The sequence below is a fragment of the Paroedura picta genome, chromosome 8, assembly GCF_049243985.1.
Source record: "Paroedura picta isolate Pp20150507F chromosome 8, Ppicta_v3.0, whole genome shotgun sequence".
Lineage (NCBI taxonomy): Eukaryota > Metazoa > Chordata > Lepidosauria > Squamata > Gekkonidae > Paroedura > Paroedura picta.
The window spans coordinates 69,203,857-69,228,103 of NC_135376.1; the positions used below are offsets into that span (position 1 = coordinate 69,203,857).

Sequence of the window (24,247 nt, forward strand, 5' to 3'; positions counted from 1 at the left end):
ACCTCCATTGAGATGGAGGCATCGAGAATCACACCCAGATTCCTGGACAAGTGAGTCGCTGATAGCTGTACTCCGTCCTGGATGGGTAGGCATACTTCCTTGCTTGGGCCCTTCCTGCACAACTACAGGACCTCCATCTTTGAAGGGTTGAGCTTCAGACAACTCTGCTTGAGCCACCTCATCACTACTTTCAGGCAGCTAATGCTTATGGGGGAGAATCAGGGCAGCTGTCCATCAGGAGGAAGAGCTGGGTATCATCAGCATATTGGTGACAATCCAGCCCAAACTTCCTCACCCATTGAGTAAGAGGGCACATAAAGATATTGAGTTGGATTGGAGGCTCCACATGCAAGCTGGTGGCGGCTCGATGAACTTTCATTGCTACCCTTTGTCTTCAATCCTGGAGAAAGGAGATCAGCCACTGAAGGGCAGTCCCTGTAATCCCAACATTGGCAAGATTGTGAGCTAGAAGGTCATGGTTGACTGTGTCGAACACTGCTGGGTGGTCTCTAATAACCTGCCCCGGTCCAACTGGGGACGGAGGTCATCCATCAGGGTGACTAGCGCTGTTTCTACCCCGTGGCCAGGCCGGAAACCTGACTGGAATGGGTCTAAGACTGAAGCTTCTTCCAAGAATGCTGACAGTTCGTCTATGACAGCTGTTTCAAGCATCTTCCCCAGAAATGCTAAGTGCAAGATGGGGCGATACTTGATAGGTTGATTATCTCGGGGGGGGGGGGGCACTACTCTTATATTGGTTGTTTATAGCAGCCATGATGAGCATGGGTCTAAAAGGCAAGTGGTTGGATTCACTGCCTTTACCATCTTGTCCATTTTGGTCAGCATGAGTGGTCTGAAGTTACTCAGTTACTCTGTGCTCTCCAAAGACAGCCAAGGGACCTCTAGTTCACTGTCTGTATCTAAGGTTGGAGGGAGTTTGTGGTGGAATTCCGAGACTTTGTCTACGAAATGACACTCAGATGCTTCATGGCTGATGTCCAATTGGTTATTATTTATTATTCCTCCAGGCAGTAAGAGATTGAACTATTTTGCTGGGTGTGAGTTAGCAGACACAATTTCAGTCAAGTAAAAATTGGATTTTACCGACTTTACCACCATCTCATAGGCTCTCAACTGCATTCTATAAGATGTTCTTGAAACTTTGTCACGAGTCTTCCTAGAGACTCACTCTAGTCATCTCAGTTCCCATTTCTTCTCACGGAGCTCCTCGATGTACCAAGGGGCCCACTTGAGACAGGGGCGGAGAGGGTGTTGGGGAGCTATCTCATCAATGGCAGCCAGCATCCTGTCATGCTAGTCACTGACCAAACCACTTAGAGAAGTGCCAGGAGGCATTGGCTCCCGCAGAGGATTCAGGAATCCAATTGGATCCATAAGTCTCTGTGGGTGAGCTGAAATCTGCTCAACGCCCAACTGAGGAGGGTGTGGCAGCCTTAAGCAGGCCTTCAAGGCATAATGGTCTGACCATTATGGGCTTTTATTCTAATACTGTGCAAGTGGTAAGGAAAGTCTGCTTAAATCCAGAATGCCCACTCAGTGTTTTTTGTATGTGTGTTTTTAATTTATTTGGTTTTTGGGTCACCCCTCTCCAACAAGTGCTTCATAAAATAACAACCCGAATACAAATTCCATGTAAAAATCTAAACATTTATCTGTTGAAGTTTTGCTCTAATGTTCGCACAACCAGTGGAATTCTGACTTCTGTCCCGGCTCAGATGTAGAGCACCCTGGGGTGCTGTATGGCCCCATTAATCTCTTCTCTGATCAGTATTTTGTTCAAAAGAGAAATACATTTCACACAAAATAGAGGAGGGTAAAGACAATGAAGAGATGCTTAGATGAGTCGGGTGTTGCTGCCAAGCCTGAACATAGGCAGTATGAGACAGCTGCTAGACAAGATAGATCTATCAGTGGCTACTATCTTGTTGGACTCTCAGAAGGACTGATTAGTGGTTAAGAGCAGCAGCTTCTAATCTGTCAAGCCAGGTTTGATTCTGCACTCCCCCACATGGAGCCAGCTGGGTGACCTTGGGCTCATCACAGCCCAGATAAAGCTGTTCTGACCGAGCAGTGATATCAGGGCTCTCTCAGCCTTACCTCTCTCACAGGGTGTCTGTTGTGGGGAAAGGAAGAGAAAACAATTGTAAGATACTTCAATACTCCTTCAGGTAAAGAAAAGCAAAGCATAAAAACCAACTCTTCTTATCATTACATTTAACATTTATGTTTGTGTCTAATATTGGACAGGGTATTAAGGAAATCATGACATGGTATTGTGCACTATTCCCTGTACATTGTTTTCCTCTTAAGTTTGTTTTGAAGTACTGTGAAGCCTGGGTTATTGTACAAAGTCTTTTTCTTGCTCTTTACATTTCATAAAACAAGTTGAATAAATTCAATAGTAAATGCAGCCTTTAATTTTGGATTTGGATATATCTAGGACCTTCTGGGTTTGAAGAATTGCTATCGTATCCTTGCGTAATAGGTTGAGCAATGCTGCTCTTGGAAGAAGCATCCTTAAGTCTGAATTTTCTTTTTCCTAGGTCACTACCATCTTCAGTGAAGCTACATCCTCTTTTAATTTGAGTCCTAACGTTTTACAGCAGTTGGAAGGCAAGAGACAACAAGTCCAAATGACTGTTACAGAAACAAATCAGGAATGGCAAACGTTGCAGCTCCGAGTGCATACCTTTGTTGCTTGTGCTGTTGTGAACCTGGAGCAACTTCCAGAAAAATTGAACCCTGTGATAAAACCCCTGATGGAAGCTGTGAAAAAAGAAGAGAACACGCTCGTGCAAAATTATGCCGCTTTGTGCATTGCTAAGTTACTCCAGCAGTGCACAGCAAGGACTCCGTGCCCCAATTCAAAGATTATTAAAAACCTTTGCAACTCGCTCTGCGTGGACCCACATCTTACACCTTTAGCATCATGTCCTGCACAGCCCCACAGTATGCATGAAAACTCAAAAGGTATGTCCTGCCAGGCATTTGGTTGAGGTTCACTGAGCCCCCAGGACCCCTCCCCATGAAATGGACATCTTGAACTGACCAACCTTGGGATTGTTAACATGTTAATGTTGTCCAACCAATTACGGAACATATTAGAACCATTGTTATCTCTGTTATCACTGTTATTATTGTTAATTATTCAGCGTTGTTACTGAGTTATGATGTGTTGTTTCATGTTTTCCCTTGTTCCTTGTAAACTGCCCTGAGCCATCGGGGAGGGCCATATATAGATATAATATATAAGAAATAAATACGTTAACCAATTTTCAGGTTAGTGGAGACATCAAACTTTGATTCCTGTGCAGCTTTTGGCGTTACAAGCAGGAGCAGTTGCTGTACCGAGTCAGACTACTGCAGCATAGTTCAGAAGAAACCTCTGCCAAGGAGGAGATCTAAAAACTGGCTCCTGGAATTTGTTGTTCAATGTTAGGAAGAAAAAACTGTTTCAACAAGCTGTGAAGTTAAGATGCAGAGAATCTCAGAATGCCGAAGAGAGTATTCATGAGAATTACCATGCATCAGTTCTGAGAATGAGGAATCATTACAGAAGCTTCTGAAAAGCATTTTTTAAATCTGCGAGTTGCTGTTGACCACATGCTGGTTGTCCTTGATTGCACAACTATACTTCTGCCATTTTCATTTTAAACAAATATCAGGGTTGTTGTTCTCAGGCAGGAGTCTCTCTTCCTGGAACTGTTTTGGAGGAGAGAGAAGGCTTTGAGATAAGCCTTTTGTCTAGTTGGTTATGCCTCGTTTGCACTGTACCTTGCTTACTTTCCACCTCACTACTACTTCAGAGAGCTTGTTCTAGTCACCTGCTGAATCTGATTCTTTTCCATGTTTAGATTTTGATATTTTAGTATGAAATTGATTTTTCTCCCAAGTAACCCCCAGTAGGGAAAAGGAAAACAGAACTAGCATTGTCCAATTGACATAGCTTCCATGTCATTTTTAAAAGCAGATTTAATTATCTTGTTTGTTATAGGGTCTAATTCTGAAAGAGATGGGATGCATCATACAGTCACCAAGCATAGAGGCATAATCACACTATACAGACATCAAAAAGCAGCATTTGCCATCACAAGCAGGCGAGGTCCTACACCAAAGGCCACAAAAACTCAAATTGGTGATCTGCCCACCAGTAGCAGTGGGAACATGATCACAGAGCTTGATGAAGTAAGTGCAAACCTTATATTTTCTGATTTTTTAAAATGCGTTACAAAGCATTCCACTATACATGGTTTGATTAGAAAAAGCAAATGCAGCTCATAGGGTCCTCACTAGAATGCCTTGGAGGGCCCATATCCAGCCAATGTTTAGGCAGCTGCGTTGGCTACCAGTTGAATACTGGATCAGATTCAAGGTTTTGGTGTTAACCTTTAAAGGGCCCTTCACAGTTTGGGTCCACTGTACCTCTGTATTATCTCCCTATGTCCCCTGCAGGGCTTTGTGCTCTCCGGGTTTGAATATGTTGGTGATCACGGGGAGTTCACCTGGCTTCAACCAGGGCCAGGGCCTTTTCAGCCCTCGCCCCTGCCTGGTGGAATGGGCTTCCGGAGGAACTGAGGGCCCTGTCTGAGGTGTTACAGTTCCACAGGGCTTGCAAAACAGAGCTCTTCCACCAGGCTTTTGGTTGAGGGTGAGCTGACAGAAGATCTTGCCCCTCCTCTCCCCGTTATTCATCATTCTGGAGACCAGAGATTGGGAGCGGGGGGGGGGGGAGAGAATTGGACTATTACTGTTAGATATGGGTTTGTAGGGCTTTTATCATGTTATTGTTTTACTGTCATATTGTTAGGCAGCACAAGCCGGTGTTTGGGAGCTTGGGAGCGGTGGCATAAGTGCAATAAATCTATAATGTGTCAGTATTTCAATGGAGACAAAAGCAATTTCACATAGAAAAGCATAAGTGTTTGTGTGTGGCAATACAGATCATGTATTTTCTCTACTCCTAGACCCCCTTTTTCTTTGAAAATGAAAATACGATCTGCCCATTAGCCCTTTGAAGGAAAAGCTGTAGCTGTTGTGCCCTTGTGTTGGTTCTTCCTCCCTGAGAGATCAACATAAGGTGATTCATGGGTGATCATGCTGTTCTGGAGACTGCATTTGGTTCTCTCACTCAGGATGACTGATTCATGAAGGCCTGTAGATAACCTGAGCATTCATGGCCAGATATATGAATGTCTTTACTTTTGAAAAGCATTTTATTCTGTGATGGTGCTAAGTAACTGTTCCACCCTCATATTAATTTGCCTGTGTGAATCAAAAGCTGCTTTTCCGCTGAGAAGAAACTTCCCAAGTGGCTTTCCATCCAGACACCAACCATTATCAGATTAGTGGCTACTATGCAGGGTTCACAGAGCCCAGTTATGATTAATACTGTAGTGTGTTGTAAAATTTCTTCTGACTACTTAAGCTGCTGGCTAATGGTTTTCAATTAGAGTAAACTTTGCTGGGTTTTATTTTAGATATCTTGTATCTTTCTAGGCTTCTGTAGGCTAGGCTAAGGGGTATTTGTTTCTGTTACAGGCTTCACAAGCCGAGTTAAAGAAAGCCCAATTCATTTGAGGGAGGCTATGTAGTTAGAAGGGTACTCTGTTCTTCATGGCTAGCTTCCTAACTCTCTTACTGATTCTCTCTGATTCTAGGCTCAGAAACCCTACATTGTACAGAGGAGAGGAGCAGAATTTACTTTATCCACTATTGCAAAACATTTTGGCAGTGAAATGGCTGTGGGATTGCCCCACCTCTGGGATGCTATGGTTGGTCCCTTAAGGAATAACATTGAATTAAGCAACTTTGGTATGTGCATTTCTCAAAATGTGGGCATTCTAACAAAAAATGCACTTCAAATATTCTCTGATAATGGGGTATTTCTTCCAACAGACCGAAAGCTGCTCTTGGAAAAGGGAGATGGCCCGGCCCAGGAATTGGTGAATTCTTTACAGGTTTTTGAAACAACAGCTGCCTCTATGGATGTTCATCTTCACCCATTGGTAATTAAGTAGTGACACAATTTTAGTCACTGATACGTATTTAGATTGGGTGGATTTGTGCGGCTTTTCAAGATTTGATTTTTCACATTTTAAAATAGAGGCTGATAATGTAGTATGCAACTCAGGCTATTGCAAAATCACCTGAAATTATCTAAGAGTCCTTATGTTTAGGTTGGTTTCGGACCACCAGCTAGTCAAGTTGGTGTTCATGTTTGTTGAAAAATACTATTTTAGAATATTTTCAGTGGAATGCTTAATATGAGGCTTAATACAAACACTTTTAGTATTTTTCACTGAGGTGGACTTGAAAGGAAGTTTAGAAATAATAGCTTTTAAGCTGCTGAATGTTTAACATGCCCTGATTTTCACTTGAATTCTGATTAATAAAATTACACACCAGTTTTACTTCTTTTTTCTGCCTTATTTGAAAGCATTTGTTCCAAGCACATCTGGACAAGAGGTGGATGACTAAAGGGGTGGAACAGGAAATTTACTATAGTAACAATATAGTAAAAAGAACTCTTATGTCTTGGAAGAATATCTGATATTACAAGGGTCTCGGTATTTTGGTAAAGTAGTCTCTTGAATGGTATTCAGAAAGTTGGTTCTAAATAAAACTGAAATAGTGTTTCCTTTTGCAGTTGGTCCAGCATGTGCCTTACCTGTGTATGTGCCTTCAACACCCCAACACGGCAGTGAGACACATGGCAGCTCGTTGTGTTGGTGTCATGAGCAAAAGAGCCACCATAGAAACCATACACATTTTCTTGGAAAAGGTTCTTCCTTGGCTGGGTGCCATAGATGACAGCACCAAACAAGAGGGCGCAATTGAAGCTCTTGCTTGTATCCTTTCCTGAGTAAAGGCAGAAATGCTCCTTTGTTTGCTGCCAAGTACGCTGTACTTTGAAGAGGAAGAGGCCATAAGGGTAAACAAAACGGGAATAATTTTAAAAGCATCTGGACTAGATCATATTGGTTGTAAATATATAGCATAATTATATTGAAGCAGTTATTCACTTCTGTCTGGCATGGTGTAGAATGGTTCTAGACTTGGTAACAAAGGGCATTTCATAATGGCAAGGTTTGTTCCGTTTCAGTATCGCCATCTTGCCCAGAATTCTGGATTGACATATGCATAGTACTATGCTACTGCTTACAAAAGTGTTTTGGAAACAGTTTCTCAGCCTAAAAACGTCTTCTAACAATTACAGAGTTCCCCCTTCCTGTCTTGAGAAGTGTGCTAAGTGCCAATTTTCTTGACTTCCAGTAGAAGATATTCTTAAACTATATAGTATAAAGTTTTATCTGACTTATCTTGTTAGGAAGAGAATGTACACCTAGGTAGCCTTACTGTATTACTGATTTTCATTTTTACCAGAGCCAGTTTAATTCAATCCTGCTTTTTATAAACCACTGTCAGTTTATTTGTCTAAAATTGTGAGGCGGTGTGGGGTCCCCAGTACAAAAATTCACCAACCTTTAGTAGCTCCCGGGGGAATCAAAATATCCTGCTTGCCAAGGGGGATGACCCTTCGGATCCCAATCACAATCTGAATAATTGACTGAATACAGTGCAAAACCTGTTGCTTGTTATATATGTGCTACATGGCAGCAGTAAGGCAGTTTGTGCAGAAGTGCTTAAAGAAAGCATGATCTATATTTTGCTTTTCATAAATTGTGTCCAGTTTAAGACACTTCCATTTGGAGGGGTTAGGCTTCTATAAAGCCTTGTTATATTGTAGGTGGTGCCAGTTTTTATGCGTGTTGTAGATGAGTCAGTATGAATGAATACTGGTTTGTTCTGCAAGGTAAACATGAAGGTCACTGCTGACTAATATTCATGTTTAAATATTGAACAAAAGGGTTTCACATCTCTGTTACTTGTCTCATAAGGGCTAGCATTGAGTTGTGTAGTTTCGCAGGTGTCTGACATTTGTGCTATCGCTCCTTTCAGACTCTGCTCCCTCCCCCCCCCCCAGCCCTGCGCTGCTTCATCACTCCCAGTTTATAGGAACTAGTGTGGATCAGAAGGAAATCCCAGATTAAGCCAGGATGATGGATGGGAAAGAGGAGTCTTGGAATTCTTGGTGTCTTGATTGGGAAAGAGAGGTGAAGGAAGTGACGTCTCAGTTCATGCGATCCATTCAACAGGAAGCATAGCAGGTGCTTGTAATGTGCTGCAGGAGCAAAATGAAATGAGAAAAGAGGGAGGTGGAATATCCCAGTACTTACAGTGCCACCAAAAAGGAAGTGTGTCCCTGACTTGTGTATAGTTGGGCAGATTAGCTGTTAATATGAGAACACACAAGGAGGCTAAAAAATGGATTTTACGCTCCAGATGCCTGTAATGCACCAAAATGACACAATAAACGCCAGTACAAAATGTACTTGAATTTCTTGAGCAGTGGGACACATTCAGAAGAGAACTCATTAAAAGTTTACGTGAGACAGTTACAGTGGGGGATGCTACAAGTACTGATGCGTAGGCTTTGTACAGCTTTTTGTTTCCCACAGCCTAGACTTTTTTTTCTCTTACCTTCCTGCCTCTGAAGATAGTTTACTAGGAAATATGAAGAAATGCAGCATTGCAGGCATCTAAGATATTTGGATTATCATGAACAGTATTATGGAAATCTACATTGGGATGGTCAAACTGTGGGTCTCCGGATAACAATGAACTACAGTTACCATGAGCGGTTCATGGTAATTGTAGTCCATGGACCTCTGGAGAGCCACAGTTTGACCATCCCTGATCTAGAGAGAGGCTCATTCTGATTAGCAGTAATGAGTCCTTTAGTTCCTTTATAAACATGTGTTTTTTTCTCCTAAGTTTTTTATTGCCTCTGCAATGCATGCCTTCTGGGCTCTATTGTTCATATGGTGGAGATTGTCTCAGAGAGTTCCCTCAAATGTATTCTTTCCTAATATACTGCCAATGAACAGTTAAGTATTTCCAGAAGAGTCATATCCAGTATGTGTCAAGTTCTATTGTTGCATTCAGTTTTTATTTAGAAGATTATGGATCTAAATAGGCCATCTGTTGCCAAACATGAGCGTTCAGAATTAAAGTATTACGTTTGTACAGTAAGGAAAGACGGAAAATTCATATGTACTGTGCTGAACTACTTGGAGAAAAATCAGTGTATGGTTGTAACAATTGACAATTGTTTGGTAGAAGAGCAATAAACTGTTGTGAGGATACCCATTAGTGCTTGTGGGATGAAGGAGGGAGGAGAGCACTAGGACAAACATCTGTGCAGATGAGAAACAACTGCAAGAGTACAACGGTGGTATGGGATTGCAAATGGCATAGAAGAAAGGTAATGGATGTATTAGTGTATTAAGCATGCATTAATTTTTGTATCCTTCTCCAGGATCCAACAGTCTGCAGATCCTTCCAGTGCCCCACCCCCAAGCAGGCATTTCTAACTCTAGGAAAGCTTATTCATGGGGTTATGGGAATAATAATCTTGTGGGTTGGGGAAAGAAGGCAAAATCATGCACTGCACCCTCTTAACAGCACTGCCTGCCCTAAGAGCCTGGGGGAAAAGGCCAATTCTGTTCATCCCCAGTACATCCTCCCAACTTACATGACTTTTAGATCCCCACTTTTCACTATCTGAAGGCTCACAATTGCCTTCCCTTTCTCTTCCCACAGAAACTGAAGTAGGTGGGGCTGAGAGCTCTGACACAATTGCTGTGCGAGAACAGCTCTAACAGGACTGTGGTCCAAAGTCACCCAACATGTGAAGGAGCGGGGACTCAAATCCGGCTCTCCAGATTGGAAGCCGCTGCTCTTAACCATTACACCAAGCAGTCCAACGTGCTCTTATTTTGACAAAATACCAGTGTATTTTCTTGGCATTTAATAGAGTCCAGGCTGAATTGCTCTGTGTCTGCATTGGCATGTATGAAGACTATTCATTCTAAACAGTGACAGAAATCCAGTTGTTGTAATATCTCTGTGTCGTGATTTTTAAATATTTTCTTTGTATGTTCTACCTAATGATTCAGATAGCTTCTCGTTTTGTGATCCTCTTTGAGGTGACAGTAAAATAAAACTTTGTACATAACCCAAACATGCCAGGGTAAAATGGGGCTCAAAGCTGAAGATGGAGACATTCCTTAATTCCTTAATCAAGCTGTAATGGAGCAACTGGATGTCGGAATTATTCCCTATATAGTCCTCCTTGTGGTCCCAGTTCTGGGCAGAATGAGCGATCAGACTGACAGCGTGCGTTTCATGGCCACTCAGTGCTTCGCTACTTTAATTAGATTAATGCCGCTTGAGGTAAGTCAGTCTTCAGTTCTTGAAAATACATTTGCTTTTTCTCTCATTAACTCCTGAGTTCTCAAACTTTAGGGACTGATTGCTCAGCCTCTCTCCAGGTGTGCTGGAAGTGAAGTTAGTAGCTGGGGTTGGAGGAGTTGCAGTTAGAAGCATGGCACAAGCAGCAGCTTGAGGAAGCCTGCATTGACCTCTTGGAGCTGTGCCTCTGTCCCAAACTCAACAGGCTCTCCCTACCCAAACCTGGACAGAGTGCTGAGTTCTGTGTCAGTGAATTGAACTGGATCCGCGGGGGTGGAATTACACTTACTAGATTTACATCCCTTTCTGGGGTAGAATCATTTGACCTTTGGTCTGAATGACCGTAAATAAGACTTCTTGTTGAATCATAGAATTGGAAGGGTCTTCCAGGGTCATCTAATCCAACCCCCTGCAATTTGCAGGAAATTCACACCTGCCCCCCCCCCCAAAAAAAAAACAGAATCCATGGATTCTTGAGGATCTTGGTTTATGCCTCGAACACCTGGCTAGAGTTGGGTTGGGGGATATTTCCAGAAGAGCAGAATAAATTCTAAACCATAGCCCTCTGCAGTGTTTTAAGATTAATGTTTTCCACACGTTTCCACTGCAAATGCTAGTATTGCAGATGCAGTTCCAGCTGAAGTCACTAGAAGGTGTGCTAGTTTTAGAGAAGAAAAGGGCTGGACTGTGCCAGATTTATATCTTGTGTGAGTCACACTGCTGCTTGTTCATTGTCATCATGTATGCATAGTGATAACCCTCAGACAGCAATTGCTTGCACTGGACATCTCATTACTCCTGTTTTTGTCAGTGCTTCACATCAGGCAGTTCAAGCAAGAGTCTCAATGTATGGATCCCTTAGTGTCAGCTTTAAATCTTTATTTATGGTATGATATTTTCTGTGCACCCCCCCCCCCCCACACACACACACACACAAAGGCTTCAGTAAAGTTCTTGCCCCGGAGTCCACCATTTTGCAGTTGAGTATAAGAAGGTCAAAAAAATAGTATTTGCTGGAAGGTAATGGATATGGCAGGGAAGAATGTAAAGTTAGATGATAGCATCAGTATCATGTAATGCATTAAATTTTCACTGTAAAGTCTATAAACAAGTTGCTTCATGAATAAATGAAGCATCTCAATGATTAATGGGAAACTATATCTGAGCCCTTCAGTGGGAAAACTCTGCCATCCGTTTTCTTCTAGTAGATGCTTTCTCTAATGCAGGTAGCTCTTTTGCAACTTGTTTCAATTTGGTCATAAGTAACATAACAAGAATAGACTGCCTCAATGCAATATACTTGTAAGCTGCCCGTGGTGCAGAGTACTAACAGTCTGCCTTTTTTCAAAGGAAAGATCCATTCTTGCAGGAACTTATATTGGTCTCCTGGCATAGTTTTAGATTTGTATGTTGATCTACAAAAGCCTAAACAGCCCAGGAACTCTTGCTTGAAGTCTAGTTAGAGATTTCCCCCTTTATGAAGGTTCCTTCTCTCTGAAGATTTGCCCCAGGAGCAAAGAAATTTTTTGGCTTGGTGCTGGTTTTTAGGGTGCAACAACTCTTTTTACATTTGTCCACATTCTAGGGCCTAGTGTATTTTTCTTTATTAAATTACATGTATATATCACCCTCCCCTAAGGCAGTGTCCAATCTTTTTATCACTGGGGACCGGTCAACGCTTGACAATTTTACTGGGGGGGGGTAGTCTTTTGCTGAGGAACGTTGCCGCTGCCTGAGCCCCTGCTCCACTTGCTTTCCCGCTGGTGCCCCTGACTTCCTGCTGCCCACTGGGGGGCGCTGCCAGCAACAGCTGTGCAGTGCCACGCCGAGGGGGAGCCCCAACCATGGTGGCTGCTGGAGAGCACCAAAGGTGAGACGGCGGCAGAGTGGCAGGGCAGCCCCTGAGGCAGCAGCCAGGGAGGAGCCGCGGCCCGGTTCCAACTGATCCAGGGGTGCTATCAGATTTCAGTGATACTTTAACTGACTTCTTACTGTTTGAATTTTAAATGCTTTCTTTCATGCATTTCCCCTTTCATTCTAGTTTCTAGAACCAGTAAGTGAGCAAAGACAGTTCTATTAACTCTTTAACATTTTCTCAAATTAGATAATCATGAAATTAACATTGAAGGATTACAGAACTGTTCATGAATAGCAAGAAGTAGAACAGAATACCAGGAAATGTGTGTGGCAGATTAGATAAATTTGTCATTTAAGTTTCCTCCCATATTCGAAAAGGACTCTCAGTTAAAAGGAAGCAGGCTTCAAAAATGAAGTGCCTGTGCAATACAAAGCCCTTGTTAAGTGTTTGGTTTTACTGCAACATGATATTGCTTGAACAATGGACTTAAGAGGATTCAGGAAATAGCCAGGCAGTGACAGTCAGCTTGCTTGGAAAAATACTCCAGGAAAAAAAAACATTTTTTTTCTTTGTGCAGTTTCTCATCTCCCTTTAGTTGCAGTATAGATTTTCTTTTGGATCATCTAGTACAGGCACTGTCTGTTCTGCCTCGCTAGGTAGATGTCAGATATAACAGCATGTGGATATTCTTTGGTACGATCATTTAAGATGTTAATAATATGTCCTGCTTTTCAAATGATTAAGCTGTTGATGCTTCTTGCATTTTCCATGTATTTGGTCTCCATAATGTCGAAAAATGTTACTCTCCCAGTGAGGTTTTATTGAGGTTTACAGTTCTTCTCTTACAGCTTGTTATAGGTTGCTCCTTTGTAGGGCAGAGCACTAGTGTAATACTAGTCTTTATTAGGACCAACTCAGATTTCACAAAATATTGTGCACGAGCTTTTAGGTCCCCCCAAACACTTAATCAGTCTTGATGTAGAGTGTAAAAAAGGGAGAATGTTTCAGGACGTGCTGGCAGAGATCAGAAGTGTACCCTTTTCATTTTTCTTAAAATGGAGACCTGAAGGTGTGGCAGACTGAACTAGGTGACATATTGCTGAGTACAAGTTGGAGATCCAGAACTGGAGCCTTGCCCTTTTAAAGTGGCAGAAACTAGCAGTCCATCAGGCTCTGCACGCACACACATCCACCCATTATTATTTCTGTCTATTTGAAATGCCCATCTTCATGTAAAGCTGAAACCAGCAAAAACAAACCAAAACAAAACAATGTAGTAGCTCATGGAATGGGAATATCCAATCCATTGTGATCTTCAGCACATTTCTGTCAAAATATACAAGTAAAAGGGCTTAAAGTACCAGACCATTGAAGGTTTATAAAAGCTTAAAAGCTGTACTAACCCAATCAATACTAGAATCAAGTGGGTAGCTATGTTAATCTGAAGTAGCACAACAGAAAATTGAGTCCAATAGCACCTTTAAGACCAACAAAGATTTATTCAAGGCATGAGCTGTTGTGTGCAGGCACACTTCCTCAGACATTTAACCGTTTAGAATGGAACTTCATCAACCTCACAAAGAAACTTGCACAGGTACAGACTGATGTTTCCAATCAATACTACAAATTATGTGATAATGATAGATGGTTACCCTCACCTGGATGGCCCGAGGTAGTCAGATCTCTGAATTAAGTAAGGTCAACCCTGGTTAATAGATGGATCAGAAAGCCAGGATCACTCTGCAGAGGCAAGTAATGGCAGATCCACCTCTGCTTGTCTCCTGCCTTGAAAATCCTGCAGGGTCGGCATGAATCGGCTACATACTTAAATGATTCCTGCTTTGGTGCATTAGTATCTCTGAATAAACAGAAGCTTTGGTGAAGCTTTGTACCCTCTCCAAGTAATTTTTCAGAGTATCCTTCTTTGTTTCAGGCTGGCATTCCAGACCCACCCAATATGTCTGAAGACTTAATCAAAATTAAAGCCAAAGAACGCCATTTTCTGGAACAGTTGTTAGATGGGAAAAAACTAGAAAACTATAAAATTCCAGTGCCAATTAAAGCTGAACTCAGAAAATATCAGCAGGTAAGGTCTCACAGAAATATTTCCTGGACACAACAGCCCTCATATTCAAACAAGTCTCCATTCTGTAGACTGGTTTGAATTTCCTAAAGATTTTTCATTTAACCTGATAAATTGCAATTTTTCAGTGTACTGTTATCACAAAGACATTAAGGAAAGATGTTAACCTATTATTTGATTAAATGCCAATCTAAAAGTCATTATTACAGGGCATACCAAAGAGGGTATAAAATTAAAAGTAACTGGAAATCTTCTATCAAAAGTTTGCGAGTTGCAGTTATTTTAGATGCATTTTGCAAACTCCTGACCCCAATCAATATTTTTGAGATCTGCTACCTTCATGCCGTACTGTAGTGCTAATGTTAAGATGTCCTAGAACTTGATGTTTTATTGAACTACAGAGACCTAGATTTGAACTCTTACTGTTTGTCCATTCTTAGGAATCTTTTCTCCTTTACAGGAAGGTGTAAATTGGTTGGCTTTTCTTAACAAATACAAACTTCATGGTATTCTCTGTGACGATATGGGCTTAGGAAAAACCTTACAGTCCATTTGTATTCTTGCAGGGGATCACTGTCTCAGGTAACCCATGCAACAATTGCTGTTCAGTTTTGCTCTATAAATACTATTGCTCTATAAATACTTTATATATTATATGTATGTATGTATGATTTTGTTCTTTCAAGGGCTCAAGAATATTCAAGAACTAAAACATCTGACAGTGTTCCACTCCCATCGTTAGTGGTGTGCCCTCCCACACTCACAGGCCATTGGGTGGATGAAGTAGGGAAGTTTTGTTCCAAAGAGTATCTCAATCCGTTGCATTATACTGGCCCTCCCACAGAAAGGGCAAGGTAAGTAATGCAGTCAAGAAGCCAGTTTTTACAACTTGTGCTGAAATCTACATTGTCATCTATTATGATTATGATGAGGAGTGTATTTTTATAAAGAGATTGGTCTGTGTATTTGCCTCCACCCTGTTGCTGCTAGATCTAATTGGTTTTATATCTTTTCATGTTAAGGTTACAACATCATGTCAAAAGGCACAATCTGATTGTAGCTTCTTACGATGTTGTGAGGAATGACATTGACTTCTTCAGGTGAAAACCATGGTTTCTATTTCATTTAATGTGCTTGTTTTTAAATATATATTAATGTTGATTTAGTTGTCTTTGCTTTCCTAGGAATATTAAGTTTAACTACTGCATACTTGATGAAGGCCATGTCATAAAAAATGGAAAAACAAAATTATCAAAAGCAATAAAGCAGCTGACTGCCAACTATAGGATAATCCTCTCTGGAACCCCAATTCAAGTAAATCCCTATTTCCTTCTCTTAAAAAAAAGATAGCAGCAGAATGTTACTTGGAAGCCACCTGATATTACAAAAAGTGCTAAGTTTCCAGCAATTTATGGTAGGGAAATCTATAGCAACAGCCCACGGCGAGGATCTATCTTCCACCAAGGCCTGCTGGATGTTCTTGTGTGGATACCTTGTTTGTGTAATGTTTGCATGTAAAACATGTCAGTGAGCATAAAACAAAATTATGTAGCTGGTCACCAGTTTCGTTTTATGTTAGTTGTACCATTTGAGTCTACCTTTGCTGAATTTTTTGCATGTAGGTTTTTGTGCAAATGTGATAGTTCTTCAAACACTCTTTGGACTCAAAGATTAGAAGGGTGCTGGTAATGACAGAAGCCCACTCCCCACCGCACGATACGTTCTTCAGAGCTAATTTAGCATGGTGTTCTTGAAGGCCTTCTAATTTAATGTGTCCCCTGTGTTTAGAACAATGTCTTGGAGTTGTGGTCACTGTTTGACTTCCTGATGCCAGGATTTTTGGGCACTGAGCGCCAGTTTGCAGCTCGCTACGGCAAGCCTATATTGGCAAGCAGAGATGCTCGGAGCTCAAGCAGAGAGCAGGAGGCAGGTAAGAAGCAAATTCTCATTGCTTTACCAAGTACTGTGAGAGATAGAACAACCCAGAATCCTATCCCCTAATGCAGGGGTCTTCAACCCCCGGTCCGCGGCACGGTACCGGGCCGCCAGCGGCCGCACCTGCCTCCCCCCCCCCCGCAGCGAGAGGGGGGAAGAGGCAGGCGCGGCCGCTGGCACGCCAGCGACGCAAACGCGCACACGCGGAGCCGCCGAGCATGCGTGTTTACGCCCCCTGCTGGCGAAAACGCGCACGTGCGGCTGTTCTGCGCATGCGCGTTACCGCCACCTAGTGCAGCTGCCACCGGCTCTCTCCCACCATCGGAGGCGGTCCCCGACTACAAGAAGGTTGGGGACCGCTGTCCTAATGTGCCTTGATGAGATACACACAGAATTCTGTTGCTTGCTTGCAGAGAGCATTAAGATCCAATAGTCAAACTAGAGTCTCTGACTCCAAAGAAGTTAAACTGGCCTCAACCAGGGCCAGGGCTTTCTTGGCTCTGGCCCCAGCCTGGGGAAATGCTCTCCCTGAGAAGGTCAGGACCCTCTGGGACCTTCAACAGTTCAGAGGTCCTGCAAGGCAGAGTTGTTCCATCAAGCTGATGGCTGAGGTCAGGGAATCAGATCAGCAGTTGCTGGCCTCCCAACCAACTTGAAAAGTCCATCTGGAAACCATCCATAAAAGAAGAAAAGTCGCTTTGGCTTGGAACTCCCTCAGGATGTAGATTTTAATTGAAAAATAAGCGGCTTTTAAAGTGTTAAAATATTATGACTCTTTTAACTTGTATGTACTACATTTGATTAACTTGGATTTGGTGTTACCTGCCCTGGGCCACACAGGAAAGGGCGGGTTATACGAATAAAGTTTATTTAATGTTCTTTCTCTTGTGGGCATTGCAGGTGTTCTGGCCATGGAGGCATTGCACAGACAGGTCTTGCCATTTTTGCTGAGGAGAATGAAAGAGGATGTACTGCAGGATCTTCCGCCCAAAATTATTCAAGACTATTACTGCACCCTCAGCCCTCTGCAGGCAAGTTGGGAAAAGACAGGGACACTAGCTCTGATACTGACTTAAGTCTTGAGCTGGTGTTGGCAACAAAAGAGCATGTTAAGGATCTTCTCAGAATCTTAGATTCATTCTAGATGAAAATGTATTGAATTTTAGTGTGTCCTTCTCAAAAAATGTTGCTGATTTTGTATCTAAGGTACAAGGGTGGCATGTGCACCATTGAAAGCTGCCTGTGAATTCTTCAGCTTTTCCCTTTTTACTAGGCAAGCAGGATTCAATGCACTCGTTTTATTTAAAAAGAGGATTATCCTTGACACATGAGTGTGCAGATTTGGGTGTATTTAGTTGCTCCTCTCCCCCCCAACCCCCCACCCCCATGGGCTGTAGTGCATTAAAATAGAATTGAAGCATCCAAGAGGTTTCTGGACCTGAATCAGCAGTTCTTTTGCATAGAGATCAGGTCTTGTTTAATCACTGATATTCCTTCTTTGTCTATTCCTTACAATTAAATAAATAAATAAATTCCCTGTCATGAGCCTCTTACACTCTGCAGCCCCATCTGCAAATCCCACACAGAGCCCCCTTTTCAGAGCACCATTTGCCTTGCTCCTCATCCGTGCCTTGTGTCCGTGCAGCAAAGAAACCTGTAGCAGACATATCCTTCTTGGCTAGGAGAAAAGGCAGTAGGTTGATCCCAGCCAGATGCATTGTAGGAATGGTCCTCTGTTTCTGTGGGAAGCTGTGGGAATGCTTTGCAGTGGTCAGTAGTTAAACTGAGCAAACTCCTTGTGAGGTAAATTAAAGGTAAGCTATGAGCCTGGAACTCCTTCCTGTTTTATAGGTTCAACTGTATGAAGATTTCGCCAAGTCTCGTGCCAAATGTGATGTGGAAGAAACTGTTTCAGCAGCTTCATTGACTGAGGAGACCGGAAAACCAAAACTTAAAGCCACAGGGCATGTCTTCCAGGTGCTAACTTTTATCATATCATTTGATTCCTTGTAAATTAAAGTTTGTGGCACTTGCACATTTTCTGTAGATTTTGCAGTTAATGGCCAGTCAGCCTTTAAAGCTTATCAGGGAATTTATTGCTTGAACACTATATAGCAAAACCATAGTCTAGCTCAGATTAAATTTAAAATGGGATGGAATCCTATGGTGTACACACATTACATGTAAGATTCAAGTGGGTAGACGTGTTGGTCGAAGTAGCACACCAAAATGCAGTCCAGTGGCACCTTTAAGACCAGCAAAGATTTATTCAGGGAGTGAGGTTTCAAGTGCAGGCACTCTTCCTCAGATTAAATGAACAACCATCATAACTGTAGAGATACAAGGCAAAAGCAAATTGTGGCAAATTAGTAAACTGTGTCATAATATCCAAATTAAGCCATATGATAGTTATTTGCTAGAACAGCTGATCAGTTACTTTGAGTTCAGCTGCAGTTCACAAAAACATTGGAAAAATAAAACTGTCCACGTTAGTAATTAATGGCAGACACTTTCCCAGTTGTTGCTGGCCCCCTCCATCTCCAGGCAAGCGTGGAAATATCCCTGCAAGTGACAAGCTTTGCTGGCAACTATCTTGTCCTGAGACCAGTGAGTTAAATTACTTTACATGTTACTCACATATTACATATTACTAAAAGTAACATTGTCCCAAGTACAATGAATTAAAAAGAAGAGAGGAATGTGGCTATAAGAGCTGAACGAGGTTAGCATCCATAGTGAGATAAAAAATCTGTGTCCTTGTTGAGTCCAGGGTCTGCCATCGTTTTGAATGTTGTAATAACTCTCCCTTTCTAACATACATTACATGTATTAATCACAACTATTTACTTTGCAACTTCATCTTTGCAATGAAGTATTCTCTTAAATTTAGACCAAGCAGTCTTTCTCTTTTATGTGTTAAAGATGGGTAGCTGCGTTTTTTCTGTGTAGCAGTAGAAAACAGCAAGAGGCCAGCAACACCTTGAGGTCTAACAAAATTTGTGACAGGGAGGAGCTTTCCTGAGCCACTGCTCACTTCTTCAGATACCACGAGGAAGTGAGCAGTGACTCACAAAAGCACAGACAGACAATCTCCGGAGAAAGCTGGATCTTGCTGCTGTGTTCATCAGACCTTGCAGCAGAATTCAACATAGTTGATCACAAACCTTTTACGCACTTGCATAGCTGACATAGGAGTTGGAGGCACAGCCTTGAAATGACTGGAATCTTTTATCCAAGGTCCGGGACAGAGGGTGGCATCAAGAGGAAATATGTCACAGCACTGGGCTCTCAGTTGCGGGGTCCTTCACAGAGCCATACTCTTTCCGATATTATTCGACGTCTTTATACGCCCCGTTGCCCGGCTGATCTGGAGCTTTGGGCTGGGTTGCCATCAGTACACTGATGACACTCAGATATTTCTGTTAATGGACAACCATCTCCAGGTGTCTGGCCAGGGTGGACTGGCTCAAGTGGAATTGGCAGCAGTTGAATCCAGCTGAGACAGAGGCTCTGTGGCTGGGTCAGCATGCAGAGAGAAAGATGATACCAGCACCTAGCACTCGATGGAGCCCAATTAACACCGGTACCTTCTGTCAGGAGCTTGGGTATAATTTTTGGATGCCTCCTAATCAGTGGAGGCCCAAATCACAAAGGTAGCCCGCCTGGTGTTTTTCTACCTGCGCCAAGCACAGCAACTTGCACCCTATTTCTTGGCATCAGACCTAGCCAGGATGATCCATGAGATGGTCACCTCTAGATTAGACTTCTGCAATTCGCTCTATGCTGGGCTTCCCTTGAGACTGCTCCAGAAACTCCAACTCATTCAAAACGTGGCAGCACAAGTCCTTACTTATAGTGACTCCATGGAGGGCACATATGACACCGGTGCTCTCCCAACTGCATTGTCTTCAGATTGGAGACAGCATCAGATTAAAAGTTTTGGTGCTAACCTAACGGTCTGGGACCGGCATATCCATAGGACCCTCTTTTCCCTTATATCCCCCAAAGAGTGTTAAGATCATCAGAACAGCATCGGCTCAGGATCCCTGGCCCAAAAGAAGTGAGATTGGCCTTGGCCAAGGCTTTTTTAGTCCTGGCCCCATCCTGCCAAAAATGATCAAGGCCCTGAAGGACCTTAAATCAGTTCCGTAGAGCCTGCAAGACAGAGCTGCTCCACCAGGCTTATGACCAGGGCCCAAAATAACCACCAGTAAGTGCTGGTTTAACCGCTGGAGATAGGAAGAGACTGGCTTCACAACCCACCCACCCCGATCTGATCTGATATTAGTTGGGGGGAAATTAGAATGCTTATGTTTTAACCTAATTATTATTTTAACTATGTTGTTGATCTGCCCTGAGCTGTGCTGGAAGGGTGGGCTAGAAAAATAAAGATGTATTTATTTATTCATTTGTTCTGCCCCAAATTTTGTTAGCCTTTAAGGTGCTATTGGACTCTTGCTTTTTTAATTCTTAAGCGTGTTGAGTTAATGAATAGTTAACTAAACAAGCCACAGGAGAACAATCCCCCAGGGGTAATTTGAGTCCTTCTCTCATAGCCTTTAGCAAAGGCTATAGAAAGCTTTGGAGCTGGGGTTAGTGCTCTTCAGCTCTTTCCGTACTGATCTATCTTGACTTTTCATGTTATTTTACGGTCCGTATTTAAAAGGCTTCAAGTGCCATGATAGCAAGAGTCCTGTTGGCTGTCTTAATTGGAGTTTTAGCACTGTGATTTGTGTGGGTTTATAGTTGCTGTTTTTATTGTGTTTTTATTGATATTGTCACCTGCCTTGAGTTCTGCAAGGCATTTTAAATAAAAATTCAGTCAGAGGTGAGATACAGGTATTTTAAATGCATGCTTTTGATTTCAAATTTTATTTCCTGTGAACAGTAATGCACGCTACAATGTGATTCTGACAAGGACTTAACCTTGACCCTCGGTAGTGATAAATATAGCATCCATCTCCCTGTTTCTGGCAAGGTTATTCTCACATCAGTCTGTCTCTAAGACAAGTACGCTGTGTTCTGCCATGAATACATCGGCCTTAAATTGTGCCTATTCCTTATCTGCTTGCTTCATAGCGTAACACTTTTCTTGACTTTTTTTAAAAAGGCATTACAGTACTTAAGGAAGCTCTGCAACCATCCAGCTTTAGTTTTAACTACTCAGCATCCAGAGCATAAGAGAATCACGGAGAAGCTAGCCGCTGAAAACTCTTCTCTTCGGGACATCCAGCATGCCCCTAAACTCTCTGCTTTAAAACAGGTACGTGCATGCTGGGACTGCTATATACAGAGTCCGGTTCCTGGCTGATAATGCTAAAAAAAGGAAATAGGCAGTGCTGTGGTCTGACTGGTTGGATGTAGCATCTTGTTTCCTTTTCCCACAGACTTGCATGCGCCTTAAATGTTCTGTGAATCTCAGGCTTTTACACTCAAGTAGGCCATGCTAATCAGATCCCAGAAGCTAAGCAGGGGTGGCCCTGCGTAGTTCATGGGTAGGAGATCACCAAGGAGATCCACGGTTGCTGCACAGAAGCAGGCAGTGGCAAACCACCTCTGTTCCTTTCATGCCTTGAAAACTCGGCAGGGTTGCCATAATCTGGCTGTGACTGGATGGCCCTTTCCACCCCTCTGTAAAGTCAAACATGACTCTGCCTGTTTCATTTTTGGTAATTGCTGATGTTCTGCAGTGTTAGTTAGTGACGGAAGAATATTTCCTTTCTAATTTGGTGGCTGCTTGTTTTGGGCTTTTCAGTTGCTTCTGGATTGTGGCTTGGGAAATGGCGGCTCCCCAGAAAGCGGAACGGAAACCATCGTTGCCCAGCACAGGATACTCATCTTCTGCCAACTCAAGAGCATGCTGGATATTGTAGAGCATGACCTACTCAAGCCTCACTTGCCTTCCGTTACCTACCTGCGATTAGATGGCAGCATACCTGCTGGTCAGAGGCATTCCATCGTTTCACGGTAAGTTCATCTCATGTCTGCAGCAGCGGAGGTTAGTTACTTGAGAGCCAGTTTGGTGTCACGGTTAAGAGGGGCAACCTGTAATCTGGGGACCCCACTCCTCCACAGGCAGCCAGCTGGGTGACCTTGAGCCAATCACCGTTCTCTCAGAGCTCTCTCAGCCCCGCCTACCTCACAGGGGTCTGTTGATGGGGAGTGGAAGGGTAGGTGATGATAAGCCGCTTTGGTTAGTGAAAAGTGAGGTGCAAAAATCCAGCTCTTCTTCCAAACAGAAGCCTGTGCAGCTTGCAGTGTTGCTGGGGTCTTGTATTTCTGTACATCTGATAATTAAAAGGTCTGTTTCTATAATGCAACGACTGGAGTTGTGGGTATTTCGCATAATGCTGTAGAAGGCTGGAAGAAATGCTGATGATGAAATTGAACATATCGCTTCCTGAGAATACGGATTTCATTTGGGGGTGGGGTGAGGAATGTGTTGTTTCCGAGGAATGTGTTGTTTCCCATGTTGCTGGCTTCCAAGAAACAGAGGTGAGCTCACAAGCTCCATGATATAACTGAAATAGAAGCTGTGGCTAAGGGTGGGGCTGTGGTGTCACTTCCTCCATGATGAGCAAAAAGGATGCAATAATCTGCTGATCACGTTTGACCAGTGTGGGGTTATTCCGCTTTCCTTGCTGCAGACGTCCCGGAGGGAAGTATTACATAAAAAGGCAAGCGTCTCATAATATTAGTAGCACTAGATATCTTTTGAATTTTGTGTCACTTCCAAATTTAATAGGTGTGTTTTTTAAGCTTGCATGCAGCTACTGGTTGTGAGGTTGTAAAAGAGAAGAAGAGCTGCTTTTCTGTAACACACATTTTACTACTCAAAGGAGTCTCAGAGCATCTTAACAATTGCCTCCCCTTCCTCTCCCCACAACAGACATCCTGTGAGGTAGATGAGGCTGAGAGAGCTCTGAGAGAATAGTGACTTGGGCCACCTGGCTAAGTGTGGAGGAGGGAGGGGGAAATGAAACGCGGTTCACCAGATTAGAGGCTACTGCTCTGAACCACAACATCAAGCTGGCTCTGAAAAGTAAGCTTGTGGCTGAGTCACCTGTTATTTCTAGGCTTAGCTAGCAAGGCAGAGCCTTGTAGTGCTTAGGGGCACGGACTTCTAATCTGGTGAGCTGGGTTTGATTCCCTGCTCCTCCGCTGTGTGCAGCCAGCTCAATGACCTTGGGCTCGCCACAGCACTGATAAAGCTGTTCTGACGAAGCAATATTAGGAGGGCTCTTTCAGCCTCACCTACCTCACAGGGGGTGTTTCTGCAGTGACCAAACATTTTGAGATAACACTGTTTTAGTTGCGCAGAAGTTCTTTGATTTCACTCAAAAATCGGGCTCCTCAAGCACAGATTCGGAGGAAAGTTTTCCATTGGGCAGCTTTTTGGAATTCAGGAAAATGGCGAATTCCCTCCCCTCCTGGGGATATCGGGGCTCTCTCAGCCTCACCCACCTCACAGGGTGTCTGTTGTGGGGAGAGGAAGAGAAGGTGACTGTAAGCCGCTTGGAGCCTCCTTTGGGTAGAGAAAAGCGGCATATAAGAACCAACTCTTCTTCTTTCAAGTCTGTTCCTGAGCTTGTAATACAAGCTGAGAGCTGCCCTGATTTTACACCCAGATTGCCTTTATGATGCCTTATTTGTCCTCATTGGTTGGTGCTGAGTAGGTGTCCTTGAAAATACAGTCTCAAGAATAGGCTTTAATTCAGGACTTGCTGATATGGCAACTTTTTCTCCCATCTATGTATTTAATCAACTGAAAAAATCACTTGTTTTCATTCAAAGGTTTAATAATGATCCTTCCATTGATGTCCTCTTGCTTACCACGCATGTTGGTGGACTGGGGCTAAACTTAACTGGGGCAGACACAGTGGTGTTTGTAGAACATGATTGGAATCCAATGAAAGACCTGCAAGCAATGGATCGAGCACATCGTATTGGACAGGTAAGATATCCTGTGTTGCTGATTCAGGATCAATAGCATTTTAGTCCAGAATTTGTTGGAGTTTGTAGAACAAATCAGGGGT

General features: G+C 42.9%; 1 protein-coding gene across 2 annotated transcripts in view; it reads left to right on the top strand.

Moving 5' to 3' along the window:
• Positions 1 to 24,247, top strand: part of BTAF1 (B-TFIID TATA-box binding protein associated factor 1) — a 55,898-nt gene that overhangs the window by 28,174 nt on the left and 3,477 nt on the right. For both annotated transcript variants that reach the window (XM_077350234.1, XM_077350235.1), the window contains 17 exons: positions 2,565 to 2,991; positions 4,016 to 4,206; positions 5,679 to 5,832; positions 5,917 to 6,026; positions 6,668 to 6,869; positions 10,169 to 10,317; positions 14,127 to 14,279; positions 14,737 to 14,858; positions 14,963 to 15,130; positions 15,299 to 15,376; positions 15,461 to 15,590; positions 16,065 to 16,206; positions 17,112 to 17,242; positions 18,063 to 18,188; positions 21,322 to 21,474; positions 21,967 to 22,178; positions 24,006 to 24,165. In XM_077350234.1, coding sequence (XP_077206349.1) covers positions 2,565 to 2,991; positions 4,016 to 4,206; positions 5,679 to 5,832; positions 5,917 to 6,026; positions 6,668 to 6,869; positions 10,169 to 10,317; positions 14,127 to 14,279; positions 14,737 to 14,858; positions 14,963 to 15,130; positions 15,299 to 15,376; positions 15,461 to 15,590; positions 16,065 to 16,206; positions 17,112 to 17,242; positions 18,063 to 18,188; positions 21,322 to 21,474; positions 21,967 to 22,178; positions 24,006 to 24,165 — 2,808 coding nt within the window. The remainder of the gene's footprint in view (positions 1 to 2,564; positions 2,992 to 4,015; positions 4,207 to 5,678; positions 5,833 to 5,916; positions 6,027 to 6,667; positions 6,870 to 10,168; positions 10,318 to 14,126; positions 14,280 to 14,736; positions 14,859 to 14,962; positions 15,131 to 15,298; positions 15,377 to 15,460; positions 15,591 to 16,064; positions 16,207 to 17,111; positions 17,243 to 18,062; positions 18,189 to 21,321; positions 21,475 to 21,966; positions 22,179 to 24,005; positions 24,166 to 24,247) is intronic.